This window comes from Danio aesculapii, chromosome 10 (genome assembly GCF_903798145.1).
Source record: "Danio aesculapii chromosome 10, fDanAes4.1, whole genome shotgun sequence".
In the NCBI taxonomy this organism is placed as follows: domain Eukaryota; kingdom Metazoa; phylum Chordata; class Actinopteri; order Cypriniformes; family Danionidae; genus Danio; species Danio aesculapii.
The window spans coordinates 38,809,948-38,824,417 of record NC_079444.1 but is presented as its reverse complement, the minus strand read 5'-3'; the positions used below and the strand labels follow the sequence as shown (position 1 = coordinate 38,824,417).

The following is a 14,470-nucleotide window of genomic DNA, read 5'->3' as shown; positions in this document are numbered from 1 at the left end:
ATGTCACACCATTACACCACCAGCACCAGCCTGAACCGTTCATCCAAGGCAGGATGGATCCATGCTTTCATGTTGTTGATGCCAAAATCTGACCCTACCATCTGAATGTGGCAGCGGAAATCGAGACTCATCAGACCAGACAACATTTATCCAATCTTCTATTGTCCAATTTTAGTGAGTCTGTGCGAATTGTAGCCTCAATTTCCTGTTCTTAGCTGACAGGAGTGGCACCCAGTGTGGTCTTCTGCTGCTGTAGTTCATCCGCCTCAAGTTTGGATGTGTTGTGCATTCAGAGATGCTCTTCTGCATAGGTCGGTTGTAACAAGTGGTTACTTGAGTTACTGTTGCCTTTCTATCAGCTGGAACCAGTCTGGCTATTCTCCTCTGACCTCTGGCATCAACAAGAACTGCCGCATCCACATTTGCACCCACAGAACCGCCGCTCACTGGATATTTTCTCACTCTTTTTCAGACCATTCTCTGTAAATCCTAGAGATGGTTGTGCTTGAAAATCCGAGTAGATCAGCCGTTTCTGAAATACTCAGACCAGCCCGTCTGGCTCCAACAACCACGCCCATTCTGATGCTCGGTTTGTACTGCAGCAGATCATCTACATGCCTAAATGCATTGAGTTGCTGCCATGTTATTGGCTGATTAGAAATTTGTGTTAAAGAGCAGTTGGACAGGTGTATCTAATAAACTGGCCGGTAAGTTTATATTTGTGGATGTATGTATGTAATATACTTTATAAAATCATATTTATATACATGTTTATTTTAGGCTTAAATGTAAATGTTACGTTTCATCAAGGCTGGATTTATACAGGGAAAACTAATATTGTGAAATAATAATAATGTTATTATTATTATCATAACTTTTTATTTTCATAATTCTGTAATGAAACAATTTCTTCAGGCTTCAACAGACTTCACTTGATCATTCTTGATCAGACTTCACTTGATCGCACCATTATTTACAACAAACATACACTTCCTTTGGGTAGAGCTGTACACAACTGTAAACAAAACTGCAGTACATATTGGAACTGAACCTACAACATACACAGGTCTGTAAATCATTCATGAAGCTGTTCAATTTAGAAGACATTTTCAGGAAAAAAAAGATTACATTTTTTTAATATATAAAATTAGCTTATTTCCCAGAAATGGGTTGCGGATGGAAGGGCATACGCTGCGTGAAACATGTGCTGGATAAGTTGGCGGTTCATTCCGCTGAGGCGACCCCGGAGAAATAAAGGGACTAAGCCGAAAAGAAAATGAATGAATGAAAATTTGCTTGATCGATTTTGACAACTTTATTAGTTATGTATGTATTTAAATAATAAGACATTTAAATATAGAATTTACTTTTGTCATTTCCAACCAGAGTTTTAATTATGGAAGCCAGTTCCTTATTTTTATTCAGTGGCAGGATTGGGTTTTTAAGATTTTGGATCTTCACAAGAAAGACTTTGGGCCCTCCTGTTCTATGCCAGCTCAAGACAAATTTATGATCACTAGAAGGGATACAGCTGCAGCCGGAAGATGACGAGAATTATTTATATTATTTGTTAAATATCTGTATTTTACCAAAGACTATAGAATACAAATTATAATAACAATATTAAATCCTTAAATGGACTTTGATTTTACCCATTATATGTATTGTATAAGGTGTAACACTATACACAACCTTCACAGTAATGTAAAACCAGTAACTAATTATACCGAGTATTATTTATATACTATTTATTAAATTACCAATTGAATTGTGTTTTAATAACGTCTACCACTACTCCAACACTAAACCGAACCATCACAGTAATTTAAAAAACAGTAATTATTGTTGTTTTGTAATTATCGTTCATTCCTACCGTAGATGTATCCCTTCTAGGTTTTGCCTCCAGTCCTGCAGATGGCGTGCACTGGGTGCCGAGACCGCGCACCCTCCGACAGTCGAAGCGCGGCACGTGGACGGACAAAGCGGACGTGCGCGTTCACGACTTCCTTTCTCTTCCGCAGCTCGCAACGCCTCAGCATGGTGAGTGTTCGAGCGATCCCGAATGTCCGAAAATACCTATTTTTACCCATGTTTCATGTGCAATAACCGCAGTATAACCACACAGACTTACGTTTTAAAGCATAATGCATACAATATAGTGGCCAAAGTGGGTCATTTAAGCGTTTGTGTATGAATATTTTTTATGAAGCCTTGCCGCATCGTGCGCGAGGCCCCATCTCACGCGCACGTCATAATCCCACATTGGGTTATTTAAAATATGGCAGTGCTTTAGTTTAAATACGTGTTTATTTGTGTATTCATGAAATTAAAATGAGTTGTCTGTACTGTCCAGCCGCCCAAGGATAGCAAGCAGAAGAAAGATGCGGGCAAGTCCAAAAAGGACAAGGATCCCGTCAACAAATCCGGAGGCAAAGCGAAGAAGAAGGTAAAATAATACTGTATTTTTGTTTATCTTACTTGTCAGTAATGTCTTTAAGGCGAGGTATTGTTAGTGAAGAAAGTAAAAATGAAGGGTTATCGTCATTCTTTTTCCGGTTTATATGTCGAAGTTAAAGAATTATGCATAATAAATTCTTAATAATGTTGTTTAAATATCCAAATGTAGTATTACTTAATCAAATAAGTGTTAAATTGCAAATATTTCTATAATAAAAAGTTCTGGAAGAACTAGTTCAAAATATTAGTGTCAAAGATTTGAGGTGATGTATATAAAACTCCTAAAATCTTTGACACCAATGTGCCTGACATTTTTTTTCTTCAGTTTTATTTATATATGTCAGGCAAATAATGTATGAACAGCCCTCTGTAAAATCTTAAGAATATAGATATGGTTGAAACTGAATTTTGTCTATGTACTAAGCGAATCACAAGTGGAGATTTATGGATCGATGCTGTAGAGAAACACAATTTGAGAAAACAGTCTCTAAAAATATGTATTGTGATTTAGGGCTGCACAATATTAGAAATAAATGACATGGCGATATTTTGTTTTTCTTGTGTGTGTGTATGTTTGTGTATATATATATATATATATATATATATATATATATATATATATATATATAAGGCATAGGCTGGAATAAGTTTCTGACTGTATGATAACCTTGGATAAAAATACTACGGTATCATGTTATTGTGATTACTGCTTTAAAATAAGTTCCTTTTTAAATGTCTGGGTAAAACAAAACCAAACTTATTTTTTTCCCCATTGAACACAATATATTTTATTTTAAGAAACATTTTTTATATTTTGGAGCAGTAAACATGTCAGGCTTCATAATTTAAGTAAATCATTGATTTCTGCTTTCTTTATTAGTTTCAAAATCACAGATTTCTTAGCACATAAATAAATTAAAGCCTTACATATACCTTGAGAACGGTATGCTTATTCCCATCCTCGAGTGTAGAGAATAGGGAACGCTCTAACAAAACATTTTAGCGGGGTTTTTTTTTATTATTATTATTTTTTTTCAATTACAAATGTTGCAAAAAATTGTACACCACAAAACAAGGAACAATCAAAATTGCAAGGCATGTTTACTGTTCAATAAATAAAATTGTTTTCTTAACTTGATAATAAAATAAATAACAACTGGAGGAAGGAGCAGTACAAAAGACATGCGTCAAAGGAAAAAAAAACGTATAATAAATGTTTTGTAAATGAAGTACAAAGAGCTTCAGTTGTTTTGGTTTCTGAAGTATTTGAAGCTTTGAGTCACTTTCCCTACCTCAGAAGGAAAACGCCTAAAAGAGGGCCTGCATTTTTTCCATTTACAACAACGAATATATATGCCCATTAGTAAAACAAAGTTCACAATATCAGAGAAAGTAAAATGTAAATCACATTTGTAAAAGAAAATAACTGAAATCATCTTTAATTAAAGCCATGTGTAAATGTTAAACCAGAATTTAGAAGTTCACAAGAAAAAAACAGTGAGTTTCTGGAAGATTTGAACAAAAGCTACATGTCAACATGATGAAATTAAAATCTTTTTTGAAAACTCTTTCACAGGCTGTTCATCTTATTCTCCGTGTACGAGCGGGCGCATCCATTTAAATCTTTTGGCTCAAGACTTCTGGTCATTCATTTTTAGAGGTTAAAAACGACTCGTTATGCTGCTTGATGTTGCAAACTGATATTTTCTTAGTCATGCAAACACTTGTTTGTAGAGCAAGAAGACCGTTTTCTGCCGTTTATTATCCCTAGTCACTTCTCCTATAGGCAGCTGAATCGGAAGTTCTAAAACAATCGCAAAAACGAGCGCACTTCCGCAATGAAGAAGAAGGTCAATGTCCTAATAACCTCTGTAATGAGTTTCCTTAACCTTAAGTGCTACAGTATATTTAAGATAAAAGGTAAAAGCTTTGTCATTTTTTTTAGCTTTAAGCTGTATTAAAACCTTGACTTTTCCAATCCGTGGTAAACGTTAAAACCGGTTATCATCCTATTATATATATTGTGATTTGAACGTAATTACACAAGATGACTATATATGGGGGAAAATAATCACAATTATACATTGATTGTGATGATTTTGTTGGAGCGCGTCTGCATTAAATATACAAAATGAATCAAAATAAACAATAGGATCATTTAAAGCAAAGATGAAACCAATAGAACAAAGATAAAAATTAACTAAACAACACTGATTTTCATTTTTCAACGCAAAAATACGTAATTTCGATGGACATCAAAAAAACAAACACTTGCAGGCTGGGTGGTGGGAGCAAAATATGCTAAAGATTGAAATATTGATAAATATACTGCAGGAGCAACCGCGAACGCGACTTACGCCATAGCTGCTCAAACCGGAAGTCCCACAACACTGATTTTCAGTGGAGAAAAACAGTATTGAAAAAGAAATTCAATAATCAAATGTAAGAAACCCCAAAAATAACTGCATAAACCCAATTAATCTAATTGTTAAAGCAGAAAACGTAATGTCTTGTGTCCAGATGGTTTAAATGAACTTGAAATCTCTTGAGATCCTGTGACGTGGCTGTTGCATGTACACACTTTGCGATATCGATGCTGAAACGATATATTCTGCAGCCCTGATTGATTAAAATCTATTGTCACGAATGTATAAAGTTTAACAAAAGAGATGCTTAAATGTGTATTTTGAATGTTTTCTGTTAGGCTGGATGACCTTATGAAAGCCCCCAAATTAGCTGCATAATAGCTAAATAAATAGCTGCATTGAAGAAAAGGTTTTGTCAGTTTTGTGCATTGACCGTAACTGTACATTCCCTGTATTTTGCTCCTGAGTAGAAGTGGTCCAAAGGAAAGGTGAGGGACAAGCTGAACAACCTGGTCCTCTTCGACAAAGCCACTTACGACAAACTGTACAAAGAAGTGCCGAACTACAAGCTGATCACCCCGGCTGTGGTTTCTGAGAGGCTGAAGATCAGAGGCTCATTGGCCAGAGCTGCCCTGCAGGAGCTGCTGGGAAAAGGTGATGATTAGAGAAATGATCCATTCATAAACTGAAACACATGCAGGACGATCACAGATTTTGTTTGCCAGTTAACCTGCATACACACAAGTGTTGATTTATTCAAGCTCATTCTGATTTATGGTTCTTTATGTAGATTTAATACTAAAGTTATGTATAATTCTAATTAAAATTGGGTATCAGTTTGCATATGGTCAATTTAAGACTTATAGATCTGATATTAGAGGGATGGTTCACTCAAATGAAAATTGTGGCCATTTAATCAGACATAAAGACTTGTTCTGAAGCTTTGTGTGCGCGCGTATATGTGTGTGTTTGTGGTTTTGAACAAGATACTTCTAAGAATGTTGGAAACTGGTAACCATAGATTTGCAAAAGTATTTTTCTTATGGATGTGAATGGTTTAGTTTCCAACATTCTACAAAGTATCTTTACTAGTCAAAGATGATTTTCATTTGAGTAAACATCTCCTTTAAACTGTTTCAGTTATACATGCAATTTGGCAAAGAAATGCATTAGTAAATTCTCTCTGTCTCTGTCTCTCTCTCTCTCTCTCTAGCTATCTATCTATCTATCTATCTATCTATCTATCTATCTATCTATCTATCTATCTATCTATCTATCTATCTATCTATCTATCTATCTATCTATCTATCTATATATATATATATATATATATATATATATATATATATATATATATATATATATATATATATATATATATATATAGCAATTCCATGTAAAAGTCAACCCTGCCATTTAAAAAAAAAAGTTTTCACCAAAGTACGGAAATAGTTTTTAAGGTTGTTTTTTGTGTAAGCAAGTATTTTACAGTACTTTAGAAATACTCAATGTATCTGGCAGTGTTTTCAAACTATTGTTTAATTAACCAAAGTCACACAAGTGGCAATTTCACATACATAACAGAGACGTCACATCCATAACGACACTTTTTTTCCTCATATTCAAAAATGTTAAATAAAAATAAAATCAATCCCGCTTTTTCTATAGAGAGCCGACTCTTATCCTTTTGATTAGCAGTGTTTCTTTTTGGTTGTGCAGTTAAATTCATAGAATTTGTACAAAGTATGTTGTATACTGTAAACTCGCACTTTTTTTTTTTTTTTTTTTTGTCACATCCATAACACGTTTATTTTCCTTATTTAGAGGACAAAACATGTTTACAGATTGATAATTTTCTGCTCTCATAACTCTGTGGTTGTTCTGAAAATATAATTGTTTCAATATAATGTTAACACATACTTTCTATGTGAAATTTGTTTTGAGTTTTTACTGCAAATGTCACCCTTGCCATGAAAAGTTTTCACCAAAGTACTGTTATAAGATTTCGTTTACAGCATTGACATGGTAATGTAATTAAAATACATACAGTTTAATAGACTTAAGCATTCGTTTAGTTCAAGCATAAAACAAGACTCAAGTGTAAACTCTAGCGCCATCAGTGGCTGCAGGCTAGCGCAGAAACTCCATTGAAAATACTGAGGTAAACTCAATTTTCATATTTTAAAGAGATGGTGCTTGTCCAGTCTGAGACCCACTTTATATCATAAGTATCAGGCAGTGAAGATCACTGATTTTTACTGAAAACAGATCTTTATTGTGGTAATTTTAGGGAAAGACTGTCTGAAAATTAAAAGTTTGTGTGCATATTCCCCATGAGGTCTGCACGATATTGAGAAAATCAGATATTTCAGTATGAACTATCTGCGATAAATATTGCTGTATGAATGCAGTTTCACAAGATCGTTTGAATAGCACTTTGACTTTTTTTCTGGGGAGTCTTAACAGTATTGAGGTACAGAAATTGAATCACAATGCAAAAAATGCTTTTTGTCTCTTCTAGTCCAAATATTTAAAAATTCTTAAGTAAATCAAGTGTTTTGTTCAACTTCAGCAGGAAAAAAAGGCAAAATTAAAAAAGTTTTTCATTAAAGCAAGCACAAGTATCTGCCATTGGGGTTGGTAAAATCTTGTTTTTGCTTTGAAATGTAGATGTTTGGACTAGAAACAAGACATAAATTCCATACAAATACTGTAATACAATTCTGTAGCTCCTGGTCGACTATAAACACTCAACATTTTATATCTTGTGATGTGACTATTGTGGATGCACCATGCGATATCAATGCTGAAACTTCATCTTGTGCAGCCCTAATTACAATTATAAATAAATTACTGTTAGTGAAATGTATAAAAAGCTCATCTTTCACTTCAAGATACTATATGAAAACATTAGTTTTTAAGCAGTACTTCTGTTCATACATCAACATAAGTATTGGAAGTTTTGCAAATATGTTAAAGGGACAGTTCATCCAAAAACAAACATTTCCTCGAGTGGTTCTAAACTCTTTGTATTTGTGATTTTTGAAAAGAGGCACCCATTGACATCTATAGGAAAAACGGTACTATTTTAGTCAATGGCTGTTTTTCCCTAACATTTCCAGTATAGCTTCCTTTGGGTTCAACAGAAGAAACTTAAACTAATTTGCACTAAATGGAGGATAAGTGAATAAAGACAGAATTTGACATTTTGGCTGAACTATCCCTTTAACAAACTGAAGTTGAGTTGTCAAATGCACATGAAGAGATTAAGTTTATTCATTATGATTTTTGCTTTTTTTTTTTTTTTGTGGCCAGGCCTGATCAAGCTGGTGTCCAAACACAGAGCTCAGGTGATCTACACCAGAAACACCAAGGGCACAGACGAGGCGGCTCCAGAAAAGGAGGCATAACGTGGTGATTATCAACTCCTCATTGTTCATAATCAATGCGTTTTTAATTTGGTCTCATTCACTGACTGTTTATTCATCTCTCTTTCAGGTTCCACCTTGGCTTGAGTTATGGTCTTTTGTATAGATGAATAAAAACCATAAAATTGAGCTCGTGTTTGTGTTTCTTTGTCAAAGTGAAAATGAGCACTGTTTACAGTTATTATACTCTGTTATCTTGATATACATGCAGTTTGATTTGCCGTGTTCCAGCAATTTATCTGCACTTAAGTATTGAGGGGAAAATCAGATCAGCCTTCTGTGTAAGTAGCAGATTTGTAATTGAATTCATGGTAGCCCAAAATAAACCTTAAAAACAAGCATATATTTTATTACATCTCACTTGACGATAAATCCTGTACATTTGATTGTATTCAGAAGAGAAAAACAGATGTCATTCAGTTTAACTCTTGTTGTAAAAACATTTATTTGAAACTGGATTTAGCAGCAATGTTGAAATCTGCTGTATTCAGATTTATTTTAATCATCTTAATGATTTTGTGAAATGACTACATTAGCGAGTCGAGCAACCAACTAAAAAAAAATCTTTTATATAGACCAGATCATAATCTGTAAGATATTGAGCATGTGAGCTTTTTAAAGCTTGTGACAAATTTTAAACAATGTGGTATTATATACTGCTCAAAAGGCAACACACCTGACACAATGCAACTCCAAGTGTTCCTTATGTTTTTGAGCAGTATATTTCAATAAATGCAAACATCACACATGCAGTTTCTTAATTCCCCTTAAATAAGAGCAGAAAGTCATGGCAGTAATTGTATGAACTGCATAAAAAAAAGATCTTTTAGCAAAACATTCAGGGTTTTTTCAATACAAGAAACTTAGAACTTGAATTAAGGTATACACTCACTGGCCACTGTATAAGGTTCACCTTACTAGTACCGGTTTGGACCCACTTTTTCCTTCAGAATTGCCTTAATCCTTCATGGCATAGATTTAAGTATTCCTAAGAGATTTTGCTCAATATTGACATGATAGCATCACGCAGTTGCTGCAGATTTGCCGGCTGCACATCCATGATGTGAATCTCCCCTTCCACCACATTCCAAAGGTGCTCTATTGGATTGAGGTCTGGTGACTGTGGAGGCCATTTGAGTACAGTGAACTCCATTGTCATGTTCAAGAAACCAGTCTAAAATGATTCATGCGTTGACATGGCACATTATCCTGCTGGAAGTAGCCATCAGAAGATTGCTACACTGTGGTCTTAAAGGGATGGATATGGTCAGCAACAATACCTCAGGTCTGGTGTTGACCCGATGCTTAGTTGGTGCTATTGGGCCCAAAGTGTGCCAAGAAAATATCCCCCACAATAATACACCACCAGCTTGAAGCGTTGATACAAGGCAGGATGGGTCCATGCTTTCATGTTGATGACGCCAAATTCCGACCCTACCATCCAAATGTCGCAACAGAAATTGAGACCCATCAGACCAGGCAACGTTTTTCCAATCTTCTTTTGTCCAATTTTGGTGAGCCTGTGTGAATTATAGCCTCAGTTTCCTGTTCTTAGCTGACAGAGGAGTGGCACCCAGTGTGGTGTTCTGCTGCTGTAGCCCATCCACCTCAAGGTTGGACGTGTTGTGCGTTAAGATGTACGTGTTGTGCACATAGACATTTCTAATTATGTACACACAAACTGTACATATACATTTGTAATTATGTTCATATATATCTGCACACTTCTGATTATTAATAGCATCCTGTACATATATTCATTTATTGTAAATCGCTGTTCATAGCTAATACAACCTGTATATAATGTTCATAGTACATCCATCTGTAAATATCACCATGGTTTTTCTATAACTGCACTTTATAACTTATACCTGTATCCTGCACTTGCTGCTATTGCACTGCTGGTTAGACCTAAACTGCATTTCGTTGCCTTGTACTTGTACATGTGTAATGACAAAGTTGAATCTAATCTAAAAAAAAAAAAAAAAGAGATGCTCTTCTGCAGACCTCGGTTGTAACGAGTGGTGATTTGAGTTACTGTTGCCTTTCTATCAGCTCAAACCAGTCTGGCTTTTCTCCTCTGGCATCAACAAGGCATTTGTGCCCACAGAACTGCCGCTCACTGGATATTTTCTCTTTTTCAGACCATTCTCTGTAAACCCTAGAGATGGTTGTGCATGAAAATCCCAGTAGATCAGCAGTTTCTGAAATACTCAGATCAGCCCGTCTGGCACCAACAACCATGCCACGTTCAAAGTCAATTAAATCACCTTTATTCTCCATTCTGATGCTCTGTTTGAACTGCAGCAGATCGTCTTGACCATGTCTACATGCCTAAATGCATTGAGTAGCTGCCATGTGATTGGCTGATTAGAAATTTGTGTTAACAAGCAGTTGCACAGGTGTACCTAATAAAGTGGCCGGTGAATGTATTTACCTAATATGCCACTAAATATCAAGCTATTTGCTGGGAAATTGGACAAAATTAAGTACGTATTATATATATTTTTTATAAATTTTTGTCCAATTTCTTAGCAAACAACTTGATTTGTATATTTACATATTAAATAACTACATCTTGATTCAAGTTAGTTAAGTTATTTGTATTGGAAGAAGTAATTTTTATGATTTAGCATGTTTATGACTTGGAGCTCAATTTCAAGTCAAGTAAAGAGGGTCGAGCCTTCTCGTTTATGGCTCCTAAACTCTGGAATAGCCTTCCTGATAATGTCACTCTCGCAGTTCAAAACTAAATTAAAGTCCTATCTTTTTAGTAAAGCATACACTCAATGCATCGCATAACGGTATGATACATGAATGTGCTCCACGCATCTCGTTTATATCCACTGTGAACAGCAGCTATGCTAATTATTCTCTTTATTCTCTATTTCTCATCCCGAGGCCCCCAGAGACTATGCAGTGCCACTGATGCAATCCAAGACCAGCAACGAGATGATCCCAAGGTTTCCATAATCCTGGACCAGGCCGTATCCTGAGCAGCTGCTGTGGTGGTCATGGAGGAGTGGAGAACATGAGACTGATTCCTGTGATGCTCCAGAGACAGACGAGTCTCTGAACTGAACTTAAACACTGAAAATTGAACTGACACTGTTTTAATTCAATATAATCTTCTATGTGAAGCTGACACACAATCTACATTGTAAAAGCGCTATAGAAATAACCAAGTATTTCCACTTTTTCCAAATAACTTAACATACTTAAATCAAGGTGGCATGGTGGCTCAGTGGTTAGCACTGTTGCCTTACAGCAAGGTCGCAGGTTTGAGGTTTCCTCCGGGTGCTCCGGTTTACCCCACATTCCAAAGACATGCTCTATAGGGTGAATTGGATGAACTAAACTGGCCGTAGTGTGTGAATGTGAGAGTGTATGGGTGTTTCCCAGTACTGGGTTGCGGCTGGAAGGGCATCAGCTGCGTAAAACACATGCCAGGATAGTTGGCAGTTCATTCTGCTGTGGCAAACCCAGATAAATATGGGAGTAAGCTGAATTAATCAACTTGAATCAATTCCCTAATATGCATCTAAAGTAATCGAGTTGTTTTCTGAGAAATTGGACAAAATTAAGTGATGTAATATTTTGTTCCTTTCATTATGTACATTTTCTGAGCCCTATGGTCTTTAGTTAATCATAAACGTGCTTTATTTTGATTACATTATGGGACAACACTTGTGTCTTATCCCAATACTACCTCACACCATCAGCATAGGCTCTGCGATATTGCTTGTTTTGGGTAAACTATCCCTTAAAATTAGCTTCATAAGACTTGATGTTCAGTGTTCACTTCTACACAATACAACAGACTGAAGTGGCAGCAGATATTCATGTTCTCTTCACATTTTAATAAGGCTTTAAAGGCAGCAAGACGTTGGAAAATAATGGGATATTCAGTATTTGAGACCGAATAATCTGAGAATCTTCATGATGATCTGCTAAACTGGGGACTTCACATTAACGTCGAGATCCAGCACTAGCGCGTCAACAAAGTCTTCAATGGTAGGAGTCTTCTGTAGCATTCCTGAGGAGATAATATGTGAACATTTCCTCTTAAGATTATCCAACTAAAAGTCTTGGAAATTATTTATTTACCTTGGACCATCAGCATAGGTTCTTTACTTCCACCATGAGCCAACATCTCTCTGCGATATCGCTCTCCCATCACTCTGCAAATGAGAAACTTTGTTCATTTTATCAGTCATTATATAAAGTAAAGATCCATTTTGTTTTGTTTTTTTATAAATATAATCTTCAAATTACAAATGTGTATTACGAAAACATTTTTAATCTAAAATTAAAATCTGAAAATGCACTTCCGGTTTGTTTTGAGTTAAATTCTTATTCTGCGTCCCAATTCGCATACTATCCGTCCTAAATAGTATTTGAAAGTAGAATTAGTTTGTCCTAAATCGTAGTATGTTGAAAAGAGTATGCCAAAGGTTCCCGCATGGTTTACTATTTGCGGTAAAAACTCGAAGTGTAGAAGCGTCCATACTCTAACTGCTGATATTGCCCACAATACATTGCGTGTAGGACGTGAATTCGATTTAGAACTACAAACGCGGATGAAAAGTGTAAACAAACTACAAACATGATGGATGCGGGAGACCAACCGTCAAGTAGAGAGGCTTCGGAAAAGATGTTTGTATGACTGTTAATTAATATCTAGCCCACTAGAACATGTTTTAATCGCGTTTTCTGTGTTATATTTCATCTGCAACAACAATACTGAACTTATATAAAGACGTGTTTGGACATTAACATCTGAATGCAGAATTACCCAAACACCTGAGGAGATTTCTCTGCATGAAGGACTCGTGAATAGGAGATTAACCTGCTGCTGCTGCTTCTCCAATAAGGTAGGGAATTAAATATGAAAGAAATGTGGATGATGTGTGGATGATTGACAGGGCTCGTAACTAAGCAACACAACGATCTTTTAACGAGGAAGTAGTATGTCCCAAAAGCTTGCATACTCTTCTGTTACACACTCAAAAGTGTGTATTTTTCCTTCACAAAAAAGTACATACCTTTAGGGTGTAGTATAAGTATGCGAATTGGGACGCAGCATCAGATTCTGTTTGGGGTTTAGGGCGTGGTTTATAGGCTGTCTACTCGTTTCTGATTGGCCAGACCTCTAAATAACAGACTCATCCGGGAACTTTGAATCACCTTGACCGTCAGTGAATACGTTCAATTTCATTCTTGCGTGTGTCTGTTTGTCTGTCACGTCGCGAATTTTTACTCTTTGGCATCGTCTTGTGAATGAATTACACGTTGGTAAGTTGGCTTGTTTTGTTTCTTTCAACTTTGCGTTTTTTACAGTTTGGCTAAATCTTGTTTTGACTAAATAATTAGACAGTTAGTGAAACGTTACTCAGGGTGCGAATTATACGTTGATGATCGCGGGTGGTCGTGGTTAAGTTTTCCGGTTATGTTCGGTAATATGCCTCAGTAAATCAAATTTATATATTTAATTCAATTACATCTAATTCATTTGAGGGATATTGAGTGGTTCTCAATGACATTTGTGATATTAAATAAAAGGTGACAGGTTTGCTTTCCTGCACCTATTAATGGATGACCATGAAAGACTGCACGTATTTTTTATTTTACTGTTTAACTTCCATATGTGAGCCCGTGTATAATAAAATACAAGCTATGCGTCTAGTTTTACAGATATCTACAAACACCTTTTTTAAAGAAACATGTTTTGTGAACACTTATATTGTCGGTCGTGCTCTAGATTTCCGGTTTCAAACCGATTAATAGACCCTTTTCACAATGACGTCACTTCACCTCCCCTATCAGCAACACAGTGTATTTTTAGTTCCGGTTTACCTTTGAATGATTGGGAGACTTCTCTGGAAAATTGCAAATAAAAATATTAACATTGCACGATCTGATTTAAGCTATTATTGGTATTGGGCATGTGTCCTAATGTTTCTCTTTCAATACTGGAACTGCTTTCTAAGTTTGAAAATGATTCTTTAAGTTGTTAAGAATAGGAATAAGCTATTGTTTATCAAGGAAAGCAACCCTTTCACTTATTAAGTTTATTTCCTCAATAATGGATTTATTTTTACTTTAATGCTGCTCTGAATATAAATTTATATTATTTGTTACATGTAAATGTTCCAGCATGAGTATAATACTTTACTAAATCTTCTTATATTACCTGGTAAGTATGTCTATAAATGCAAC

At 35.6% G+C, this 14,470-nt stretch overlaps 2 protein-coding genes across 2 annotated transcripts in view; one reads left to right on the top strand and one right to left on the bottom strand.

Annotated features, from left to right (window-relative positions):
* The first annotated feature begins 1,940 nt into the window (after window positions 1-1,940).
* rps25 (ribosomal protein S25) lies at window positions 1,941-8,380 on the top strand. Its single transcript, XM_056466551.1, has 5 exons — window positions 1,941-2,040; window positions 2,354-2,446; window positions 5,294-5,477; window positions 8,139-8,237; window positions 8,322-8,380. The coding sequence occupies exons 1-4, from the start codon at window positions 2,038-2,040 to the stop codon at window positions 8,231-8,233; spliced, it is 375 nt and encodes a 124-aa protein (XP_056322526.1). The 5' UTR covers window positions 1,941-2,037; the 3' UTR covers window positions 8,234-8,237; window positions 8,322-8,380.
* Window positions 8,381-12,090: 3,710 nt separating this feature from the next.
* The window catches only part of mipepb (mitochondrial intermediate peptidase b), a 30,957-nt gene continuing 28,577 nt past the window's right edge, over window positions 12,091-14,470 (bottom strand). Inside the window, exons 18-19 of the mRNA XM_056466550.1 lie at window positions 12,359-12,432; window positions 12,091-12,287 (exon numbers count right to left, since the gene is read on the bottom strand). Coding sequence (XP_056322525.1) covers window positions 12,202-12,287; window positions 12,359-12,432 — 160 coding nt within the window. The 3' untranslated portion in view covers window positions 12,091-12,201. The remainder of the gene's footprint in view (window positions 12,288-12,358; window positions 12,433-14,470) is intronic.

Coding starts and splice junctions, on each gene's coding strand:
- rps25 (XM_056466551.1), top strand. Junction 2,447..5,293: donor GAGGCAAAGCGAAGAAGAAG/GTAAAATAATAC, acceptor GCTCCTGAGTAG/AAGTGGTCCAAAGGAAAGGT. Junction 5,478..8,138: donor GCAGGAGCTGCTGGGAAAAG/GTGATGATTAGA, acceptor TTTTGTGGCCAG/GCCTGATCAAGCTGGTGTCC.